Here is a 24,694-nt window from a genome sequence, read left to right as displayed (position 1 = left end):
TTTTTTAATTTAGACGAGAAGACAAAAGATGAATGAGCCAAAGGAAAGATAACATGCTCCAGTCTCATATCAAAATCGATGTAGACGATGAAGACACTACTACTCCAGAATTGGCTAGGAAAAAGGTAAATATGAAGAAGGATTGATCTCGACTTAATAAAAAATAAAATAGAAGTAACAAAAGATAATGTTTTGTGAATTGTTATAGAATAGTTTTATTTTTTAGTAAAATTAGGAATCTTTAGAAGGGATTTTCATAAACTATTTTTAGTGATTTCATATGCATATGTGGATGTTTTTATCATATAAAAGTGTACTAGAGTTGCATTAATCTTCAGTTTATGATTTTTTCATTAACCATTTTCTGCTATTTTAGCCCACTTTAAATCAATCATCTTGGCTTGTTACCTTTATTATTCATCTTCCTTTTATAATGTTATTTTTTCAAGTGTTTTCACTTTCATAACACTATACTTCCTCAGGTCAAGCTTGGTTTCATGCCGATCCAAATGAAATAAAAATTTAAATTGACTTTAGATTATATTTATCTCCTAACAATTCAACTATCGACATAAAACTTTAAACTGGATGTAGCCTATTCAAACAAATATCAAAAAATTAAATAATCAAAGTGTAATCGAGGAACAAATTTTAGTAAGAAAATAAACCAAAATTACTTAATCAAAGTGAGCAAAAATTATTATCAAAGGGTAACCGATGAATAAATTTTAGTAAGAAAATAAATCAAAAGTACATAATCATAGTATTTAACAACGTGCATTACACGTGCATAAAATCTAGTATATATATATTTCGTAAATCAAAATTCCTATACAAATATGTAAAACCAAAAAATTTCAGCTTTGTAAATAAATATACGTCTACAATTAGGAATGCAGACAGTATTGGGCCTGGTTTGGGCTTAGTCCAAAAAGAAAAAGTATCCGCATCGAAGCAGTACTCGTCACTGTCTTACCACGGAGAGCGGTACAAGAACCCGAAAACAAACAGAAAAGCTAGGGCTCTTTTCCCGCCCTTTTTTTTCTCTCCGACGAGTTAGCGTCAATGGCGGGATGGAGTCGATCCTCGAGCTCTCCGGCGAAGAATCTCCTCCCTTCTCAGGAGCTCCTCGATGATCTCTGCAGGTTTCACCATTCCTCTTTTTCTTCAATTTTTCGTTCGAATTTTGCTTTCGATTCCTAAAAATTCCCCCATTTTTGTTGCAGTCGCTTCGTTCTGAACGCTCCAAAAGAGGATCTTGAATCGTTCGAGAGGATCTTGTTCCTCCTCGAGCTAGCCCACTGGTTTTATGAAGACAACTCCGTTGAGCAGAATCCCTCGCTCAAATCTCTCTCCTTCAAGGAATTTACATCACTCAGTATCCAGCAAATTTTTCAATTTTTTTTCCATGTTAGACCCTAAATTATTAATAAAATGTATATCAGTTGCTCAAATCTTGATATTTCTAGCCTACTCCCCCAAAATTATTACAAATAGAGTTTTGTTTATAGTGGACCCTAAATTCTTTCTTAATTTTATATTAGGGTCCCTCAGATCTTCATGTTTCTAAATAACACCTCCAACTCTCTTAATTCCAAGAGTTTGATCATATATGGTAACAATTATGGATGGGCGTTTAAAGAATTGGGAGTGTAAATTAGAAATATAAAGATTTGGAGTCCTAATAACCTATTGAGAAAGGATTTATATTCTATATTGAGAAAGGGTTTATATTCTATTATGTCAAAAGCCCTTCTTTTTATTGCACTAGCTTGAGCTTGTAAAAACTTGAATAGTCTTATTAGTTATTGTAGAATGTTTAGTGTCATTTCCTTATTGAGTTTATAGTGTTTAAAAGTTGTGCTGCATTGAGGCCGTATATTGCGTATATTGATGATATTTACAAGGATTTCACTTCGTACAAGTATCGGGTACCAGTGATGGGTGCAATCATCTTAGATGAGACTTATGAATGGGTAAGCTTGTTTTGAATTCGAGGGATGTTTTTTTTTCTTTTTCCTTTTTAGTTCTAAAGAATGCTCAGATAAATTTCATGTTTAGATTGTAGAGTAGTAGCTTTTATACGACATCTTACATCCCAGATTATAATTTTACCCGCTTCTTTCTCCTTTTTTGTTAATGAATTGACCTGTATAGGATATTTTTTGTTGTGAACATGATATTTTAGCATCTTGATTTGGTACATCACAGTTTCGGGGGGCAAAAGATCGTATATGAGCCATAAAATCATTTATGTACCACTACCATTTTTAAATCAATCCAGAGAATACATGAAATCAGCACAAATGATTAAAAAATCAATTGAAGTATAATGTTGAATCAGTGCAAGTACCAATGTTAAAATTAGTGCTTGGACAGTGTAAGATTCTCCTTCCTCTTTATGATTTTCTACAGTGAGCCCTCTGATTGGGTTTTCCTCCCATGTTTCTGTGGTGTTAATATTTGATTCAGATTTTTGGCCTGCAGTGGGCGTTAATTGTTCAAGCTGAACATAATCCCATAAAGAAGAATGTATAGTCTTACAACTTTGTCATGGCTCTTTCCATTTGTTAGCAGTATTGGAATTCGCTTTTTGGTTATATGAACTGAGATTGTCACTATAAAAGACAGGTCCCTATCTGCTCAGAATCCATCAAAACATGTTGTATTAGACTGTTGCTTATGTTTGTCTTGGCTTGGAAGTCAGCATTAACTTAAGAGGGTTTCACTCAAGGCCAAGAACTGGTATAATCTGATCAACTCTTTGGGTTATGGAAATATAAGTCTTTTCTCCCACATGAAACCACTTTTTACCCCCATATCATATCGACTACAGAGCAATGGATGTAAAAAACTTAATCTCTTGTAAAGGTTTGTTGTGTTTTGACATTCTTTCTATCAATTTTCTTTCTTGTACCACTCTAGGAAAGTTTGTTTGTTTGTTTTTTTTATTTACCTTGTATAATTATCATGTTCAATGGATCATGTTCTTCATATTGATGTGTGTATAGCTCTTAGAGGCCAGCTCGCACCTGTGAATGAATTTTTTATGTACTCTTACTCCTCTTGCAAGTGTGTTAGCTATATTTGCTTCAAGACATGAAATTAAGTCCTCACCCGAGCTTATATTCACATCCTAAATGTGATCCCAAATAATGTATTAGGAATACAGACATCATTTATCATCTGCATATGACCTACACACTGATTTTTAATCGCTAAAAGTAGGAATTGCGTTATTGCTTTTAGTTGGTCAGGACTGAGTGAAAGATTAATGAGAAACTTAACCATTACTTTTCATATTAGTTCCATTATTAAGTGGTTAAAAAGACACAAAACAAATCACTCCTGTAGAAAATAGTTTGAAAAATGAAACATAGTCTTTATATTTCATGCATTTTCTTTACTACCTATCCTATCAGTTAAACAGTTTTTCTAAGATTCTGATTTTTAATTCTCAAAGTTAGAAAATTTGAACATTCATATGAAGAAGTTGGAGGAGTACTTTCTTAAAAGTAACCTTTTATATTTTCCTTCATGCAAGCAATTAATGTTCACTCTTATTCCTGCAGTGTGTACTTGTGAAAGGCTGGAAAGCTGGTGCCAGCTGGAGTTTTCCCCGTGGCAAAAGGGCAAAATACGAGGAAGATCATATGTGTGCTGTACGAGAAGTAAATAAACTTCATGAACCTCCATTTCTAATTACTGCTCGTACATTACTGTATCATCTTCTGTAGTTTTCACAACTACCCTTAACTGCTGGATTACTCCATATTTAATGTTTTCAGGAGGGGGGTTCCTTGTGTTGGAAATAGATATGCTACAGGTGAAATTTGAAATAGAAGAAAAATAACTGCATAAATGTAAGGAAACAATAGCTAGATAACAGGAAATCTTAGTTATGCACCAAAAAACGTTAAGCGCATCAAGTATGTTCTACCTGTCGTTACTAGCTCTGTAGCCCAGTCTCCGCATACTGTCATTTAGGAGTGCATATGTTTTTTGTGCTGGAGTATCTTGAAATGAATATATTTTTTTCTGATTTATTAATAATTTGGATCTTCCTTGTGTATATTTTTGGTGTAGTTGTGTGTTTTCTGTTGTTAATCACCATTATCTTTTTGAGTCCAAAACTTATCACATAATGTTTATTTGTGATCAATGTTAAAAATTAATTATGCAGGTTTTGGAAGAAACAGGATTTGATGTTTCTGAACTTCTAAAAGTGGATGATTATATTGAAGTTGTAATAGGGGAGCAGAGGGTTAGACTCTACATAATTACTGGGGTGAAGAAAGATACTGTCTTTGCACCTCTAACTAAAAAGGAGATCGGCGTGAGTATTTCATGAGGTTTTATGTACATCTTTTTGTCTATTTGTGTTCATAATTGTTTTGATGTAACGGGATATATACGTATGGTATTAAGATTGTAGGTAGCATGCATACATCTTTTTTATTCCCATGCATCTTTTTTATTCCCCTCCTTTCTGCTAATTTTAATGTAAAGAATTTCTTTGAATTGATGTTAGTCCGTTTTAGCTACAACTTTTTTTTTCCTTTAAAATTCCATGTTTCTGGAATTGCAGTATAACCTCTTTTGCAGATGTTTTTTCTGATATGTGAATTTATTTTGACACTTGCTTGCAAACAAACATTCATCGTTTGTGCATATCCCGGAATTTGCTTGTTAGCTGTTCCACTAATGAACAGTTCAGTAGGTCCTCCTTGCCTCCACCTTCACTTCATGAGCCTTACATTGATAATAGCTTTCTCTAGCTCTTGATATTCGTTTTCTTTGGTGAATCTCCTCATTATTCAACACTGTTATTGGGCATTGTATCACCAATACACCAGTGAAATTCAATTCACTTTCAAAGGGTGGCACTGACACCATAAAAGACATGGATTGATTACCAGAAGTCTTGCAGGCCAAGTTTCCAAGTGCTGCCATGCTATTTTCTACTCAGATTGCATATTTTCCTCGAACCCTTCTGTTCTTTTCTGCTAACCTGTTGTCCCAGTACAGAGATTCTTTTTCAATAACTTACAGAATTGTACACAGAACCGAAAATGACTAAATGAGTATGCATGGCTAGCTCAAGATTTCCTTCTGAACACATGTTATTTTATACCTTGTATTTATTGTTGCTCGTTCTTGTTTCGGTGATGCTACTGGAATCAGTCTGCTTTTTTCAATTACCATAATGCACACATGCTACATAACTTTAGCTAAAAACATGTAGTGTTACCCTACAGGAAATCTCATGGCACAGACTTGATGAACTTGACCCAGCAGGAGAAGATGCAAGGTCACGAGGAGTTAACGGGTTGAAGCTTTACATGGTCGCACCTTTTCTAACGTCAGTATCTCTTAAATCTTCAGTCCTTTATGCACAAATGTTTTTGTGTCACTTAATAACTGATAATTTTCCTTTGACAGGTCTCTAAGATCATGGATCTCAAGGCATTGTCCTCCTGTATCTAAGAATTCCATTGCGTCAAACAGAGGTTTGCTCCGTTTGTCCTTATTTTGTTTGCCTAGTGATAAGTACAACTTATAACAAAAAACTACTATCCACCTTACCCAAGGAACTAAGGGATAAATTCTCACAACACTATCATAAGTTTGGGTGATTTTGAACAAAACGATCTTATTTTCTTATTATTAGAGAAAACTATCTTGAATTTTCGAAAGTGTAGAAAAATATCGTGAACTATTGAAAACTGTTTCTATCAGCGTTAATTTCTTGGATAAAAGACTAACCCATCCTTATTTATGTCTATCAAGCACGAAGTTTATAAGGAAAATACAGAAGAGACATGAAGCACACAAGGGAAAATTCATCCAAAATATGTGTTTGCTTCACACATGAAACTCATCGTAGTTACCATCGGGCATGGTAGTTTGGTTAATAAAAAAAAGGGAAAAATGCTTCCAGCCCCCAAAACGAATGAAAACAAGCTTCTCACCCCCCAAGACTTTTTCAACGGTGCTTTGCCCCCAAAAGTAATTTTTTTGTTCTCTGAGCCCCCAAACACAAAGCCCAATGAATTTCACACAGGGAAAGACTATAATACCCATTCTCTCTCTCTCTAACCCTGCAATCCCTCTGCTCTCCCTCCTCCCTCCCCCACCTCTCCACCCGCCGCCGCCGCCCTCCTCCTGCCATCCTCACCTTCTCTGCCATCGTCGCTCCGGCCATCCACAGCATCCTTAAGATCCACAACGCGGAGAAAACCTCGGCGCGGTTCGAGGAGTACAAAGAGATAGTCCGCTCGAGGGCCGAGCGAAACTCCGGCGACGAGCGCTGCATAGCCGACGGGAACAAGCGACTGAGGTTTTACTGCTTCATGATTCTCTGTGAGCTGGGTTTCATGGGAGCGTGGGAGCGTGCGGGAGGACTCGCCCAACCCAAGAACAATAATAAGAAGAAGAAGGACAAGATTGATAGTAATTACAACCATGCCCCCTAACCTTGGTTGCTCCTGCTTTGGATGCTACAAGAGCTTCTGGGCTCGTTGGGATGCCTCACCCAACCGCCATGTCATCCACCTCATCCTCGATGCCTTTGAAGAGACCCTTGAATCGAAGGAGGCCAACAGCAAGTAGAAGAGGGGGTTGAAGAGTAAAAAGATTGATTTTGATGAGGTTTTGGCGAAAGAGATGAGCGCCCATGAGGAGAAAGTTGATGATGATGGCCATGATGATGGGTACAGACATGTTACTAATTACCAACGCTAAAACTATTACCACCAAAAAAACTTTAAAATAACCCAAATAAAAATATACCGGTTGCTTGTTAAAATTACTCCCCCATTAGAATGTCCTACATTGGTTGTTAAGATTATATTTTGGTTGTTAATGTTACGCGTTTGTTGTTAAGGTTACGTATTGGTTGTTAAGGTTATACAGGTTGCTTGTTAAGGTTACGGGTTGGTTGTTAAGAATATGCGTTGGTTGTTAAGGTTACGGGTTACTTGTTAAGGTTACGGATTTGTGTTAACGTTATACGGGTTGATTGTTAAGGTTACGAGTTTTTGCTTGTTTAACAACCAACTCGTAACCTTAATAACCAATCCGTAATCTTAACATCCAACCCGTAACCTTAACAACAAACGCGTAACCTTAACAACAAACGCGTAACTTTAACAAGCAACCTGTAACCTTAACAAACAACATGTATAACCTTAACAACCAACCCGTAACATTAACAACAAACACGTAACATTCATATTAACGGATCTTGAGGATCTCTCTGACCGATTATTAGGCTCTGAAAAACACGCTAATTGAAGAAAAATGTAAACTTGGACCTAACAAACAAGGTGAAATCTCGACATCACAATAACAGCAGAACAAGGACCAGTGAAGCAAACAAAATGCACCAAAACATCAAATCCAAGCTCGACGGGGGGAAAACGTGTTGATTCCGACAGAGAGATCCTGAGTGTTCTGTATATTTAGAGTAACTTTTAGACGATATAGGAAGTCTAGATGCACTATTTTTATGCATGTTGGCCCGCCCATCCATGTTAACGTCTTTAATAGGTAACCAAAATAAATTTATATATTTTTCAAGAACACTCGCTTTTTTTAATAACTCTTAATATGTCAACATCTTTTAATTAATATGCATGGCACTATTCACAACATTTCTCAAGCTTCAAGCTACGTTCAGGAGTTTACATATTTCTTCAATTAGCGTGTTTTTCAGAGCCTAACAATCCGACAGAGAGATCCTCAAGATCCGTTAATATGAAGGTTACGTGTTTGTTGTTAATGTTACGGGTTGGTTGTTAAGATTATACGTGTTGCTTGTTAAGGTTACGGGTTGCATGTTAAGGTTACGCCTTTTTGTTAATGTTAACTGGTTGCGTTGTTTTTAAGCTTACGGGTTTGATGGTTAAGATTACGGCTTGGTGTTAAGGTTAGAGTATTGGTTGTTAAACTTCACAGTATGCTAACAAGCAACCCATAACCTTAACAATCAAACCCTATAATGTAACACAATCCGTAACCTTAACAAGTAACCCGTAACCTTAACAACCAACGCGTAGTCTTAACAACCAACCCGTAACCTTAAACAAGCAACCTGTATAACATTAACAAACCAATACGAACCTTAACAACAAACGGTAACATTAACAACCAACATATAACCTTAACAACAATGTAGGACATTCTAATGGAGGAGTAATTTTAACAAGCAACCGGTATATTTTTATTTGGTTATTTTAAAGTTTTTTTGGTCGGTAATTAGTTTTAGCATTGGTAATTAGTAACATGCCCGCACCATCATCATGGCCATCATCATCAACTTTCTCCTCATGGGGCGCTCATCTCTTTCGCCAAAACCTCATCAAATCAATCTTTTTACTCTTCAACCCCCTCTTCTACTTGCTGTTGGCCTCCTTCGATTCAAGGTCTCTTCAAAAGCATCGAGGATGAGTGAGATGACATGACGGTGCGGTGAGGCATCCCAACGACCCAGAAGCTCTTGTAGCATCCAAAGCAGGAGCAACAAGGTTAGGGGCATGGTGAATTACTTATCAATCTTGTCCTCTTCTTCTTATTATTGTTCTTGGGTTGGCGAGTCCTCCCCACGCTCCCACGCTCCCATGAACAGGTCCTCCCACGCTCCCATGAACAGGTCCTCCGCCCGCTCCACGCTCCCATGAAACCCAGCTCGCTCGAGAATCATGAGAGAACCAGTAACAGAAAACCTCAGGTCGCTTGTTCCCGTCGGCTAGCAGCGCTCCGTCGCCGGAGTTTCTGCTCGGCCCTCGACGGACATCTCTTTGTACTCCGCGAACCCGCGCCGGGGTTTTCTCCGCGTTGTGGATCTTAAGGATGTTGTGGATGGCCGGAGCGACGATGGCAGAGAAGGTGAGGATGGCAGGAGGAGGGCGGCGGCGGCGGGTGGAGAGGTTGGGGAGGGAGGAGGGAGAGCAGAGGGATTGCAGGGTTAGAGAGAGAGAGAATGGGTATTATAGTCTTTCCCTGTGTGAAATTCATTGGGCTTTGTGTTTGGGGGCTCAGAGAACAAAAAATTTACTTTTGGGGGCAAAGCACCCGTTGAAAAAGTCTTGGGGGTGGGAAGCTTGTTTTCATTCGTTTTGGGGCTGGAAGTATTTTTCCCTAAAAAAAATTCATGGTAGTTTTCTCTAATAGAAAAACTTTATGTTTGTTTTGTGCAAAATACCCCAATGTTCATGGTAATTTTGTGAAATTGACCCAGGTAAACCGATTCAATAAATAAATTTCTGATAGTTACTTGATTATCTCTTGCTCAGCAATAGGACTTCGCAATTGATATCATTTCGACCTTGACTAGGCACATCCGTTTGGAAAGTGAAAGATAGTTCTGGAAGTGGAACAAGCATGCAAAATGCATTACAAAGAGTGGGTTCTGAGCCTCAAATTATCGATCTCGGTCCAGGTAAAAGCTTCAGAAACTTCAGGTTTGATACTATCAAAATCCTACAGTCCATGGAAGTTGCATTTGCTGCTAGTTGATGCATTTGTATTCGTCTAGTTGTATGTTTGTAAATATGCAACCGTCATGTTTTGGAGCCGAAAGAAGTGATCCATACGGTTGAAAAATATAGGTACAGTGGACAACCAACTTCGAGTAGCTGGTTATGAGGGAAACATGTAATCTTTGTTAAACTATTGCGCAAGTTTTTTCTCTGTTTCTTTGTCGATCAAAAAGACTATGGCGAGCTATCCAATTTCAGAAGAATTTAGACTTTTTTTGATTTAACGGTTAATCTCTGACGGGGAACAAACATGTAGTGTTGGTAGGAACTAGGCATAAAGAATATCTATGACACGGATTGTTAGATTTACATCTCTTCGGATAAGTACGAATACATTTAATAAGATTTCGTGTGGCATTTTTGGGTCTTAAAATCTTATATCCCGTGATCTTATATAATTTGAAAGGGGATGTTGGGTTTGAGTTGACAATTCTTAGCGAAGTGAGGTGTCAAGAAATGGAAATGATGTAGCTTATCACTTACCTACTTTAAAATCCATATATCAAGTGACACCTTATACACTTTTCCTTATTTTAAGAAACATTTTCCCACTTTAGTCATCATATCTTAATTATTTAAAAAAATTTCTGGGGATAAACACGTTCAGGTTTGCAACAAACGAAAGAAGTTGAACAAGAAAAAACAATGAAACACATGTGGAACCTTTTCTTTCCACTTCTTATCTCGTTGCAAGAAACACAAATGTCCATTCTTGTATGGCTGTAACAAACTAGAAAAACAATGAAAAGGATTGAAAATTTTGACAAAAGCATGAATAATTAAAAGCATATATACATATCCTTATCAACCACTAATGAATGCCAACAATGCGAGAGGTCAGCTGAAGAGGACAGTCGAGGGGCCCTGCTCCCAAAGTCTCCACAGTGACCTAACATTGAGCAAATGCATGTTTTTCTTGTTGAGGTGAGTGTTTGATAAAGATTGAATAGAATTTGCGATGATTTTGATCAAGTAGAAGAGATAATTTTAGAGTAAATTTCACAAAAAAAAAAAAAAAACAATCGTTGACGAAGATTGAATAGAATTTGCATTAGTCTTTAAAGATGACTATGATAAGGAGGATTTTTTTTTTTGAGATATGACATATTTAATTTTCTTTAAAATATAATGTTGTTTAATCAATAAAGATTACACACATCATCTACAACCATATATTTCATGTTATTGGATCATAATATTTACCAAAAATTTGATCCATAAATAAACTACCATTTATATTTTGCTGATATTTAAATGTGGAATATGCACCTACTTGGTTGATCAAGCTAAATGTATTTCATATCTTCAAAAAAAAAAAAAAAATTCCATTTTATTGCTCTGATTCCTCCATTTAAAACCCCCGTTTTTATTTAGCATCCTCATACATATGAAGGCAAAAAGAGAGAGGGAGAAATTATCAAATGGATCCGGATCAATCTTGGAATCCGGTTTTCGCCCAAATTGCATTTCTGACCCGACTCAGATCTCTCCCCTTCAACGTCCTCCCCATCCCTTCCACCACCGACAAAGACGCCGCCCTCCTCCTCATCACTACCTCATGTGGCGGCACAATTGCCTCCTCCCCCTCCTCCTCAAACCCTAGCTCCTGCAACATAATTTTTGGCCAATCAGGTATATTGACCGGTGTCGAACCCAAACGAGAGCCAGAGCCAGACCCAGTCTTAATCTTGCTCCATGCAGACCGTGACCACGGGACCGAAGATTTCTTATCGTCTTTCGATTCGTCGAAGCCAGAATTACTGAGAGAGCAAGAGCCGGAGGCAGAACGGACACGAGGGTCGGTCCTTCTCCCAGACCGCGGCCGGTGAACCGGAAATCTCTTGTCGGGTTTCGACGCGGAGTACTGGACGCACCAAACATCCGCTTCGTCGAACTCCTCCTCGGTCGGCGGGCCCACGATGCCCTCGGCCTTTCTCGGAGGGGAGAAGAGGCGGACGGTGTGCTTGAGGACTTGCTCGTGGTTCCTCGAACTGGCCGCCATTTTTGCGGACTGGTCCCCGGATTCTTGGAGGATTCGCTGCAGCGGTTGATTCCTGATGCGGGCTGAGTGGGAAAATTTGAACGTTGGAGAGCCGGTCTTATAGAGTTTGGAGTGTAGGGCCCGGTGAGCCACGTGGGAGAGGACGTGGATAAGGCTGCTTACATGAGATAAATTAAAGCACAATATAATAATAAGTTTTTTAATTTCCTTTTTCTTCTCGGCTTACACGAACGAAATTATGCTGTCGGGCTTTGCAGTGATACTGTTTATTTATGCTATTTAGTCCCATTTCACATCTTCGTTCTAAGTGTGTCTATTAAGCTGTGAACTCGCAACAACAGAGATGATTACAGGTGCTTAATTTGTTAGGATAAATTAAATTTGTAGAAAGAGATAATTGAGAGAGCAAAAACCCTAACTTCATTGATTTATTCAGATACTAGAGAGATATATATATAGTCATACAAATAGGGGTATGGTTAACGGGTCACAGCCCATTAACCCAATACCCAATAGACTTAATCTAACACTCCCCCTCAAGCTGGAGCATAAATATCCACCATGCCCAGCTTGTCACATATAGTAGAAAACACCTTTGAAGAAGTAGCCTTGGTAAGAATATCAGCAAGTTGTTGTGAGGACGGAGTGAATGTGAGAGATACTATCTTCTTCTCCCAAGCATCTCTGACAAAATTGCAGTCAACTTCAATATGTTTTGTCCTCTCATAAAACACAGGATTCTGTGCAATATAAATGGCAGACTGGTTGTCACAATGCATTGGCATGGGTCCAGACTGAACAAAACCAAGCTCTGTCATAAACTTTCTTAGCCACACCATCTCACAAGCAGTGTGAGCCATTGCTCTATATTCGGCCTCTGCACTAGATCGTGATACTACATCTTGTTTCTTACTTCTCCAAGTCACAAGATTACCTCCAACAAAAGTACAAAATCCTGAGGTTGACTTTCGGTCTCCAATGTCTCCTGCGTAGCCAGCATCAGAGAAAGCCGAAATGTGAGTATGCCCATGCTTCTTATATAACAATCCCTTGCCAGGACAATTTTTGACATATGCCAAAATTTTCAGAGCTGCTGTCCAATGAACCTCTCTAGGTTTGTGCATAAATCTACTCAGCACACCTACTGCAAAAGTAATATCAGGTCTGGTAACTGTCAAATATATTAGCTTCCCAATTAGTCTCCTATATCGTGCAGCATCATCTAGTAGAGAGGTATCATCACGCCACAAATCAACATTTGCCTCCATTGGAGTGCTTGCAGGTTTGCAGTCCAAGAGACCTGCTTCTTCTAGTAAATCTAGCACATACTTCCTTTGAGACAACAACAGACCATGTTTTTTATATGCAACTTCAATCCCAAGAAAATACTTTGGCTTTCCCATGTCCTTAGTGACAAAATGACGGTTTAGATACTCCTTAGTCTCAGCTAAGGCAACAGAGTCACTCCCAGTCAGCAGAATATCAACATATACGGCTAAAATAACCAAACCAGTTGTTGTGCGTCGAAGAAAGACAGAGTGATCAGACTGACAACGTTGAAAACCAACATTAGAAATAACCTTGCTGAACTTATCAAACCAAGCTCGAGGACTCTGCTTTAACCCATAGATGACCTTTCTCAACCTACAGATAATTTTCTTCCCCTGAGCAACATACCCAGGAGGTTGCTCCATATAAACCTCCTCGTCCAAATCACCATAAAGGAAAGCATTCTTCACATCTAGTTGGTGCATCGCCCAATCCATATTAACAGCCAGAGAGAAAAGAATTCTGATGGAGTTGAGACGAGCAACGGGAGAAAAGGTTTCAAAATAGTCAATACCATATGTCTGGGTATATCCTTTAGCAACCAGGCGAGCTTTATATCTATCAACAGACCCATCAGGACGATATTTCAAGGTATACACCCATCTGCAGCCAACCACAGTCGCTCCAGCAGGTAGAGAGACCAAATCCCAAGTCCCTCTAGAAAGCAGTGCATTCATCTCCTCATCCATAGCCTGTTTCCAGGCGGGTACTAACAAAGCTTCCTCATGTGACCTGGGTAAAGATATAGTGGACAATGACAAAGCAAACTGACGAAATGATGAGGTGAGACGGTCATAAGAGACAAAAAGAGAGATAGGATATTTTGGGCAAGACCGTTTACCTTTACGAAGAGCAATAGGAACATCTAAGTCAGAAGAGATATGAGGCTCGACATGAGATGGACCTGTAGCTGGAGAAGAAGAGTCAGCAGGAGCAGAGACATGTGTATGTACTTTAGGACGGCGAGAGTATGTCAGTAGAGGCTTTGGTGCAGTAGCCTCAGGAGCAGATACCTGAATAGTAGTGGGAGCCGTAGAAGGTAGTGGCACCTGTGGACTGACAGAGATAGTGGAACCAGAGGAAAAATATGGGACAGACTCAAAAAAGGTAACATCAGCAGAAACAAAATATCTCCTGGTGGTCGGATGATAGCACCTATACCCTTTTTGAGTACGTGAGTATCCAACAAACACACACTTAATGGACCTAGGAGACAATTTATCCAAACCAGCAGTCAAATCCTGAACAAAACACGTACAACCAAAAACTCGAGGAATCACAGAAAAACGTTTTTTAGCAGGATAAAGATAGTGGAATGGTATCAAACCATCAAGAACAGAGGAAGGCATGCGATTAATCAAATAACAGGCAGTGAGGACAGCATCCGACCACAAGTACTTTGGAATATTCATATGTATCATCAGTGTTCTAGCAACATCGAGAATATGTCTATGCTTCCTCTCAGCAACTCCATTTTGTTGTGAAGTGTGAGAGCATGAAGTTTGATGAATAATACCATTAAGAGCACAAAATTTTGAAACGTCATTTTTCATATATTCCAAAGCATTATCAGTACGAAGAATATGAACAGAAGTAGAGAACTGGGTTTTTATTTCATTATAAAAAAGTTTAATAACATGCGAGACTTCAGACCTCTCTTTCAACAAATATAGCCAAGTCATGCGAGAGAAATCATCAACAAAAACAATGAAATATCGAAAACCCTTCACAGAGGGAACACGACAAGGACCCCAGACATCAGAATGAACTAACTCAAACGCAAAACTACTGCGTTTATCGACACGACTCTGAAAAGAAGCACGATGGTGCTTACCCAGTTCACATGACTCACAACCTAAAGAAGAAAGGGAAGACTGAACAGTAACTACCGATCTAAGTTTCTGTAGTGAAGGATGACCCAGACGCCAGTGCCACAGTAAGGTAGAATCAGGCTGTGCTGCAACAAGACCAGCACCCGGCACACTGTCGTCCAAATAGTACATACCTCCTCTCTCATGCCCCGAACCAATCGTCATCCCAGTTGCTAGGTCCTGAAAAACACAATAAGAAGGAAAGAAGGTGACTTTACAGTTATTGTGCTTTGTAAACTTGCTAATGGATAATAAGCTAACAGGGAATTTAGGAGCATATAACACATCAGTGAGTTTCAAAGAGCAAGTAGCATGAACTACTCCAGCACCAAGAACTGGAGAAAGTGTACCATCAGCGATGCGAATAGAGAGAAGCTTATCAGAAAGATGTAAAGAGACAAAACGATCTTTTATACCTGTCATATGGGATGAGGCTCCAGAATCTAGTACCCATGGTTCATGAGGAGAAGCTATGTAAGCATCCATACCTGAAGAGGATGCATGAGTAGCCGAATGACTGTTCTGAGAGATCTCTAGCTGGCGTAACCTCTCATAATCTGCCTGAGAAATCTGAACAGTAGGAACAGTAGTAGCTGGATTACTAGAAATAATAGTAGAAATAGGTGAGCGAGTCGACTCGGCATCGGCTACTTGGGCCCATTGAGGACGACCAAACTTCTCCCAGCATTTCTCAGAAATATGATTGGTCCTCCCACAATGACCACACTGACGTGAACCCCTATCAGAATCACCCTGTCTCCCACTAAAAGAGCCACGTCCTCCCAAAGAATCACGACCACGACCACGACCGCGGCCTCTGCCTCTACTAGAGAACATGGCAGACTGATCCACTGAAGGTGGAGACGGTGCAGAAGTATCAGAAGAAACACCAGTAGAGACCTGCATGACTCTAGAGAATGTAGCAGTCAGTGAGGGGATGGTATCTCCACCCAATATCTGTCCTCTCACCTGGGACTGCAAGTTAGGGTGCAATCTAGAAAGAAACTTGGACACTGCCAAGTCACAGCGATATCCCAACAACGTCGCTGCATCAGCTACTGCAGGCTGATGCATCTCCAGTTCGTCTATCAGTCCCTTTAACTCACCAAAGAACTCCGGAACTGATCTATCTCCCTGTTTGAGCGTAAACAGTCGCTCATAAATCTCAAATACACGGGAAGCATTCTTCTCATTTCCGTACATAATCTTCAGGCTGTCCCACATCTCCTTCGCAGTGGTTAAGAACATAACACTGCTACTAATCTGCGGTTTTGTGCTGTTGAGGAGCCACGTCATAACACAATAATCAGACGAGAGCCAGGAACTGTAGGTGGGATCTGTGGTGGGTGGAGGAGAGGCCAGAAGATGTGGAAGTTTGCTCTGAGCGCCAATGAAGATGCGGAAAGCCTGAGCCCAGAGTAGATAGTTTGTACCATTCAATTTTATTGTAGTCTCCAAGACTACCTTGGGCGCAGAAGTCTGACCAGCAGCAGCAGAGGGAGATGTAGAAGAGGAGAGATCTGTTTCCGACATTGTTGCACAATAGTGGTAGGCAGATAGTAGTCAAATAATCAGGGCAGTAGTAGAGATCTGTTCTTTAAACCAGCGCGGTACTGTAGCAGCACGGCTAGTGGTGGCGGTAGTGCCGGCGGCAAGGAGAAGAGGCGGCGGCGGCTAGGGTTTTTGAATGAGGATTTGTGGCGGCTAGGGTTTCAAGCTCTGATACCATGTAGAAAGAGATAATTGAGAGAGCAAAAACCCTAACTTCATTGATTTATTCAGATACTAGAGAGATATATATATAGTCATACAAATAGGGGTATGGTTAACGGGTCACAGCCCATTAACCCAATACCCAATAGACTTAGTCTAACAAAATTCATATAGATTAGTTCTATGATTGCAATCACATATTTTGATCATAGGGCAAATTGCAATTTGCAACAATATTTATCATCTATAACATCAGTCACGTGTCATTTCTCTATCCATATTTGTCATGCTCGGAGGTTGCATTTTTAGAGAGATAAATTCCGGATATCACCATTTTTCCAATCAATTGAGAAGTGGTAAATGCTCTCAACGATAATTTGTACCTTAGTTATGAAGGAAATCCCTTGCTGAATACATGCAAAATACGCAGCGAAAGATTGTATGTATAAAAATGCAAAGCATGTAGAGAGAGTGAAATCTACATTAGGACCATCCTAATTAAATCTAACATGATCCCTGTATTAAAGAGAGCATCCAATAGTTAGAAAGTCATACTTTCGAAGAAAGTCATACTTTCGAAGCGTGATTCGATGCTAGATCGAACAACCCCTAGGTCATGCTCCTTGTTGTAGTAAACCTCCTCGTGGTGGATCTTCAAAACTTCAAGTGGACTTAGAAAAATAGAGGCTTCTTGAGACACAAGGCAAGATATCTACCCCGAGGTTCTTAAAACCCTACTACTTCCTCTTACTCAAAGATTGCTAGAGTTTAGTAAGAGGTAGAACTCTCTTATTCTCTTATGGAAAACAACTTAGCCAATTTTTTATTCGTTCATTCATTAACCTTTCCATAAGAGAGAGAGAGAGGGAGAGAGAGCTCATATTTATAGAGTAAGATATGTCATGACTCATCTCATGAGTCATGGCATGAGTCATCAAAAGTAACGATTCTATTCATGAGTCATGCAATGACTCATCTCATGAGTCATGCAATGAGTCATGAAAAATCAAAACCATGTGCTTAAAACCATGTTCCCAAACCATATCACTTAATGACTCATCTCATGACTCGTTAATCATGGTATAATGAAATGTGTATTTCATAAATGAAAATACCACATCATTATTACTAATACGGTATTTCATAAACACGGTATTTGATATTTTTCTAACCTTTAACTAATAAGTCATCATATAACCAAGAAGTCAACCAGTTGACTAAAAATTAATTGTTGACTAAAAAGTCAACCAGTTGACTAAAAGTCAACCAGTTGACTAAAAGTCAACTTATGGGGAAAATGCTGGAATTGATTTCTTAAGCACATAGCATCTTGATTTTACCGATACATATAACAATTTATGTGTATCCAGTGAAAATCATATATACGTATCAATCATACGCATTACTCTATAAATTATATTTCATAGGATTCAAGTACGCGCTTCGTGTGACTCTAGGGCCCAACTTAAAAACTCGGCAGTTGATCATATTCACAAGTATAACAGATGTGCTAGCTACACATGGAGACTACCCGGATATAAGTTATGATAAAGGTCTGTAAGATGCTTACCCAATTTTATCAGGATCACTCAGTGATAATAACATATAGTCCGGTATCTTCGTTAAACCATGTCAAACTATCGAGCCTAGGGTATGGTAAACTGTCAAACCCTAATAGCTTGATTAGTGTTTATTGATATTAAACTCATAACCTATAAGATCAAACTGACACTCAGTTTATCTTATTCACCTCGGCCAATGATTTTCAGGTTATAGTTGTTTGGGGAGAAAGTTGATTTGTTCATTGCTGTGTTCATTACAACTTCAAACGTTACAATGAAAATACAAAAAGATAGTCTTTTTATAAGACTCTTAAACAATGAAAATACAATTCTCGTCAAAACAAACGCAGAGATAGTTTATCGGTCTTCTGCTTACGTGGGATCTTGGCCTGTGACGGGGACGTTGATATCCGTGGACCACCAAACGATCAGATCAGATCCGGAGCTTAGTTGATTCGCGAAGAAATCAAGAAACCGAAGCAATTATTTTGGCAACAGCGAGATAACCACTCTTCACGAGATCACTGCAATGGGGCAATCTCAAGGAAAAGAACCGGCCTGCAGATCTATCGAACTCTCCTTCTTTATACCGAAGAATTCGCTGAAATCTCCTCCTCCTCTCTGAAATTCGTGGGTCTTCAGTCTCCAATTCAGCAGGGCTTCGCCAACGCTCGAGAATTCCAGCTTCGAAAAAATGAAGGCCCTGAGGCTGTATTTATAGGCTTCGGGACCCTGTTTTTGGATAAGAATAGCCGATTCCCTCTTATCCTCAGTTGTAACCACTTAACCACGTTCGTGGATGATATCAGATCAGTTAAAATAAATCTAGACGGTTAACGATCGAAAAACAACTTTAAACAACCAAAATCAGCTTTTTCGGGTTGCAGACACCCGTGGGTGTCTCGGCTTGGTCGAGACACCATTGGGTGTCTCGGCTTGACCGAGACACCTATGGGTGTCTTGGTTTGGCTTAGGGCTTAGTTTCGTGCATTCCGTCTGTTTTCTTCGTATCTTTGCCGTCCGAACTCGGAATTACGTGGTTCAAGATGCGTTGGAAAGCCGATGAGGAGATCTACGAGCTTCCATGATTGAATCACATGTGGAGTAAATAGGACACGAGGGGCGTTTCGTCTTTCGTAAGTGACGCGGAGCTCCCGATCAGTTCATGTTTCCGTTATTCCGAAGTTCCGTTGTTTCGCATGGTCCGTCGACTCACTTCATGCGTTTGTCATCATCAAATAAGATTCTGTGACTCGAATAACAATGTTCATCATCTTCTCTTTGTCTTGAGCCCCGTGCGGGGACCTATAGGTAATTTTTGATGCCTACAGATACCCCCTCCAATGTTCATCGTCTTCTGTAACATTATATTTTCTTTAAAAATATAATGTTTTTTAATCAATAAAGATTACACACATCATCTACAACCATATATTTCATGTTATTGGATCAAAATATTTACCAAAAAATTGATCCGTATATAAATAAACTACCATTTATATTTTGCTAATATTTAAATGTGGAATATGCACGTACTTGGTTGATCAAGCTAAATGTATTTCATATCTTCAAAAAAAATCCATTTTATTGGTCTGATTCCTCCAATTTAAACCCCCGTTCTTATTTAGCATCCTCATACATATGAAGGCAGAGAGAGAGAGAGAGAGAGAGAGAGAGAGAGAGAGAGAGAGAGAAGTTATCAAATAGATCCGGATCAATCCTGCAATCCGGTTTTCGCCCAAATCGCATTTCTGACCCGACTCAGATCTCTCCCCTTCAATGTCCTCCCAATCCCTTCCACCACCGACAAAGACGCCGCCCTCCTCCTCATCACTACCTCATGTGGAGGTACAATTGCCTCCTCCTCCTCCTCCTCCTCAAACCCTAGCTCTTGCAACATAATTTTTGGCTAGTCAGGTATATTGACCGGTGTCGAACCCAAACGAGAGCCGGAGCCAGAGCCAGACCCAGTCTTAATCTTGCTCCATGCAGACCGAGACCACGGGACCGAAGATTTATTATCGTCTTTTGATTCGTCGAAGCCAGAATTACTGAGAGAGCTAGAGCCGGAGGCAGAACGGACACGAGGGTCGGTCCTTCTCCCAGACCGCGACCGGTGAACAGGAAATCTCTTGTCGGGTTTCGACGCGGAGTACTGGACGCACCAAACATCCGCTTCGTCGAACTCCTCCTCGGTTGGTGAGCCCACGACGCCCTCGACCTTTCTCGGAGGGGAGAAGAGGCGGACGGTACTGTGCTTGAGGACTTGCTCATGGTTCCTCGAAGTGGCCGCCATTTTTGCGGACTGGTCCCCGGATTCTTGGAGAATTTGGTGCAGCAGTTGATTCGTGATGCGGGCGGAGTGGGAAAATTTGAACGTTGGAGAGCCGGTCTTATAGAGTTTAAGGGGCTGTTTGGTTCGCATTTATTCCCCGTGGAAAACCTTTTAAACCCCTCCATGTCGGTTTTTTCCTTTCCACCTCAATTTTTTATTTCCGCACTTTTTCTTCCTCAGCTTTGTTTCGCTAGGGCTGAAGAGGGAAATGAAGCGGAAAATCGCCACCACTTAGGTTTTTTTCTTCGGCCCCGATTCCTTCCCCATCCGAGTGAAATCGATGAAAACCTGGCCACGTCGGATTTTTGGCTTCGTCGTTGATTTCTTTGTTGAGCTAATAGCTACCTCTCTCTTCCCGCCATAAACTTCCAGCTCTCTTCTTTGCCCATGTAATTGAAGAAATTGGGGGAGGGGGTTTTGATCGTGGCTGGTTGGTACTTGATGTTGTTGTTGGCTGGTGGTGTTGTTGCCTGGTACTTTATGTTGTTGTTGGCTGGTGGTGTTGTTGTCTGATGGGTACTTGATGTTGTTGTTGGCTGGTGGTGTTGTTGCCTGGTTCGTGAGATTTGTGTGCAGACACTTATTCTGGGTTGTTTGTGTTCATGCACATATTTCTGCATTCACAATCATGTTTGTTATGTTATGTCCTTACTATTTGTGTACCTTTTAACAACGCATGTAATTTTTAGGCACAATCTTGTTATGTTATGAGCCAAGTTGTGTTCGGCTGGATTTGATTATTTTGATATTGTTTACGGGTGTTCAAATTAGGCTATGATGCTTTTCAATTTTTCTGAGATCAGCAACCTACAATATCTGTTGATATTGCACCGGATGGCTAATAATGATGATATTAAACAAGTTCTGAGCCCACAACCATAATTCGCATATACATGTGGCTGATTTATTTGACATAATGTTAGCTTTGTTTGTCATCTTATTGCTGGTCTACCATGCCCTGCAGTAGTTGTATGCTTTATCCTCTACGGTCGTTGTCTTATAGGTAAAATTTTTTACTATATATTACATTTTACTTCAATCACATGTTAATTAAAATTCTTATTTGACGTTTATTTCTTTTGCTTCAATCATATGGTAATTAGCATTATTGTTTCATGTTTATTTCTTTTTCTGGTTCTGTCATGCTTTGCTCAAAAAATTTGTTCATCTGAAACAACGCCTTTAGGCTCCAATATAGCCACTTGGTATGGAGAAAAAAATTGAAAATTCATGCTTACTATTCATGCTTCTAAACTACCAACAAATTAGACAAATTAGACGTCTTTATGATTCTAGTTCTCTTTCATAATTGTAGACGGTAAAAAATACCTCTATAGGCTCACAAGAAATTCGCCTGCGAAAAGAGCTCGCACGCCCGGTTCGCTGGCACGGGCCTAAATCGCATGGACATCGCACATGCTCGATTCTAAGTTCGCCTTACGGTCGGCTCGCCAGCACGAGTTAAGATCGATTAGGATGGCGGAAGTTCGCCTTTCACTCAACTCGCCTGCCCGAGTCCAGAGTCGAATCCGCCAGCAAACCCCAAGACCGTCAGTACAGCTGGGTATCCACTACCCCACGTGCTGAGATGGACCTTCCCATCTCTCTCGACCCAAAGAGAGAGAAAGCGCGATACCCCAGGACCGTCAAACGGCCGCTCGCAGTACGCGCAGCACGAAAGCCTGGACAGGTGTCGAGTCAACCTGAACATTCATAAATGCGACTCACCTCGGATGTCTGAGCCAAGAGCTGGATCCGCCGGCACTCGGCAAGCTGGCTAGACCCACTCGAGTACTGTGTACCTACTTCACCGCCTCTCCTGGCCGGAAAGGAGAAAGCATCGTGCTCAAAGCACGCCGGGCGGTCACGCACAGTACAAGTGATCGGACAGACACTTCATCGATCTGCGAACTCATAAATGCGGTTCATTAATGCTGGTCAAATCCACTCGGATAGCAGTCGTTTGTTGCCTCACATACAAGAATGGGCCTTCCCATCGTAGGTGACAGGACATAGAACACAATCCCTGGAATGACCGTTCATGGTATCGAGGAACGGCGAGACGTCTCTGAAGAGGATGTGGTCACATCCCACAATTCAAGGAGAAGTCAAGCTGTCCTTCTTTCATTTAAAAACCCCTTCCAGCACGATGGAAGAGAGGTCGCAAAACTTGGAGAAAAAAGAGTTGAGACCAAGCTGTTAGCAAATCCTTGCATTACAGCACTGCTGCCTAGTTCCGAGCTCCGATCGCCGACGAACTAAGCAGACCCGAACTCCATTACCCCGAGCTTCTACTGCGAACTGAAGCTCTCCAGTAACCTCATTCAAACGGTCCAAGGGAAGCAGACTCGACCCGAGCATCGAGCGAAGCGTCCTATAGCCACCTAAAGTCCCCACACAAAACAAAGAGGGCCTTCCCTCTGCTTCTGTTGTAAACATTTGATTTGTTAGTTTGTAATAAGCTTTCTTATAAATACAAACGAAACTCCTTTCTTCGGAAGAATCAAATTTTCACCCTACAGAAGATGGCGACCACAGTGGGAGCAGCTGTTTCATCGAGTGAAATGGTGGTGGCTCAATTTGATGAGGTTACTATCGGGACGACAGTAGAGTCCCTCGAAATCGAGTTCGACCAGGCCAAGTACGAAGAATACTTGTCCTCCTCCTCCTCGGGTGGCAATGCGTCCCGCAAACGCCACAGAGCTGTGCGCCGAGGCCGACCTCAGACGGTCAAAGCCTCCGCACCCGAGGGTTCCAACCGAGTCTCATCGGAGGAGCCCACTCCCTCGCGATCGATCAAGGCCAAGCCAGAGATCGAGCGCAAGAGGCAAGGGTCTGCCAGATGGATCGCCAAGCGGTCCACACAGACACCTACCTCGGAGGAAGCGCCGGTTCACTCCGGCACAAACCGCAATGCCACAACCCACGGTGACGTTCTCCCCGCTGGGAGAACTAACCAACAGCGACGGCAAACACCCGTCAGACAGGGGGTCCAAACCTCCATTTCTCATAATGGCCTGAACCATCACACAGGCCCGAGAAACACTAGACGGGAAGGCAAGCTGCCCGACCTCAGAAGGCCCTCCAAATCAGGAGCGTCAACCGAGGACAGCAGAGCCATCCGCTCAGGAGGACTTCGCTTCTCAGGTCATATCCCTGATGCGAACAAACCACACCGAGCGTACGAGCCTGCCCAAGTAGGCGAATCCTCGAAGGCTGGCGAGCCTCGCCATAATCATTTGGCGGATAAACGTAAAGGAAAGGAAATAGGCGGTTCCTCCCGAACCCGCTCTTCTAAACATGGGGTCGAAACTCGCCCACGTACTGGAGTTCGCTCAAACGCGAAGACTCGCCAGTCAAGGCGAGATCGCCTGACTCCAACACCAAGGCGTTCCACCCAACACGCGCCAGAGAGAGCGCCCAAAAATCTCTCGTCAGCTCACCAGAGCGATTCTTCTGAGGCCGGGGGTTGTCACCAACCACCCGTAGAAGACCTCAGAGAATTCTTGACTCGCAAACGCACTATTCACGAGGCGAATCCTCAGTGTCATTGCGAGAGACTCATCCACACGGTCCTCGCCGACTGCCAATGCGTTGGAACGGCGAAACCTTCGGTATTTGAGAGGCTTTCTCAACAGGCCTCTCGACTGAGGCCCTCCCGTCGAAGGCGCCGTCACCAGAAAAGACGCGCTGCTGACGACCTGGAACTCTCATCCGCCACAGTCAACATGACGGATAAAGGGAAGGCGGTACTCTCCGACTCGCCAGACTCGGACTCCGTCTTGTCTGCCCGACGCCGACAGGAAGGCATATTCCAGCGAACCCGTAGTCGCAGGGGAGTAAGTATTGGGTTTGACTATTCTACCCTGGTACCTCCCTCCTGCGGCGAAGACGAAGGTCATTCGGCAGCGGCCACATCTCAAACCTCGCGCTCAAGTCAAGATGCGCAGGCGAGAGTACACATGACTGCACTCGATACCGAGCAAACAATGGCCCAAAAACTGGAGGAACAACAGGCGACCATCGACTCTCTGAGAGAGAAGATGGAGCAACTGCTGAACAGGAAGAAGAAGAAGAGGACCCAGCGTCCCTTACCCCGACAGACTAGGGATAAGGAGTGGGTACCACCTCACCGTCCAGCGGCTGAGACAGAGGATGATCGACAGTCCGATTACTCCTCCAAAACATCGATAGGAACGTCGCACACCGCGGATAGCACCCGTGACAAAAGATTCGACGAGTTCCAGGACCAACTGAACGCGGTTGAAAAGCTTTTCCTCGCCCGCTTCTTCGACGACGACACCGAGGTGTCAATGGCCACTCTCCTTGCTGAGAAGCAA

The 24,694-nt window shown here is 41.5% G+C and overlaps 3 protein-coding genes across 4 annotated transcripts; 1 reads left to right on the top strand and 2 right to left on the bottom strand.

Moving 5' to 3' along the window:
* LOC109819555 (mRNA-decapping enzyme subunit 2-like) lies at positions 920–9,742 on the top strand. The gene is made up of 8 exons (XM_020385312.1): positions 920–1,145; positions 1,227–1,378; positions 1,849–1,976; positions 3,573–3,671; positions 4,184–4,336; positions 5,259–5,362; positions 5,443–5,510; positions 9,338–9,742. The coding sequence occupies exons 1-8, from the start codon at positions 1,066–1,068 to the stop codon at positions 9,517–9,519; spliced, it is 966 nt and encodes a 321-aa protein (XP_020240901.1). The 5' UTR covers positions 920–1,065; the 3' UTR covers positions 9,520–9,742.
* Positions 10,801–11,677, bottom strand: LOC109837188. Its single transcript, XM_020405324.1, has one exon. It carries the CDS (start codon positions 11,542–11,544, stop codon positions 10,975–10,977), a length of 570 nt encoding a protein of 189 aa, XP_020260913.1. The 5' UTR covers positions 11,545–11,677; the 3' UTR covers positions 10,801–10,974.
* LOC109837175 lies at positions 14,848–15,654 on the bottom strand. Of its 2 annotated transcripts, none has more exons than XM_020405307.1 (2): positions 15,161–15,654; positions 14,848–14,924 (listed from the first exon to the last, which is right to left on the bottom strand). In XM_020405307.1, the coding sequence occupies exons 1-2, from the start codon at positions 15,648–15,650 to the stop codon at positions 14,887–14,889; spliced, it is 528 nt and encodes a 175-aa protein (XP_020260896.1). In that variant the 5' UTR covers positions 15,651–15,654; the 3' UTR covers positions 14,848–14,886. The 2 variants fall into 2 exon arrangements, with proteins under 2 accessions (XP_020260896.1, XP_020260903.1); XM_020405314.1 differs by having other exon boundaries at positions 14,849–14,924; positions 15,233–15,654.

The sequence above is a fragment of the Asparagus officinalis genome, chromosome 1 (genome assembly GCF_001876935.1).
Source record: "Asparagus officinalis chromosome 1, Aspof.V1, whole genome shotgun sequence".
Classification (NCBI taxonomy): Eukaryota; Viridiplantae; Streptophyta; class Magnoliopsida; order Asparagales; family Asparagaceae; genus Asparagus; species Asparagus officinalis.
This window is presented reverse-complemented; position numbering and strand designations above follow the sequence as displayed.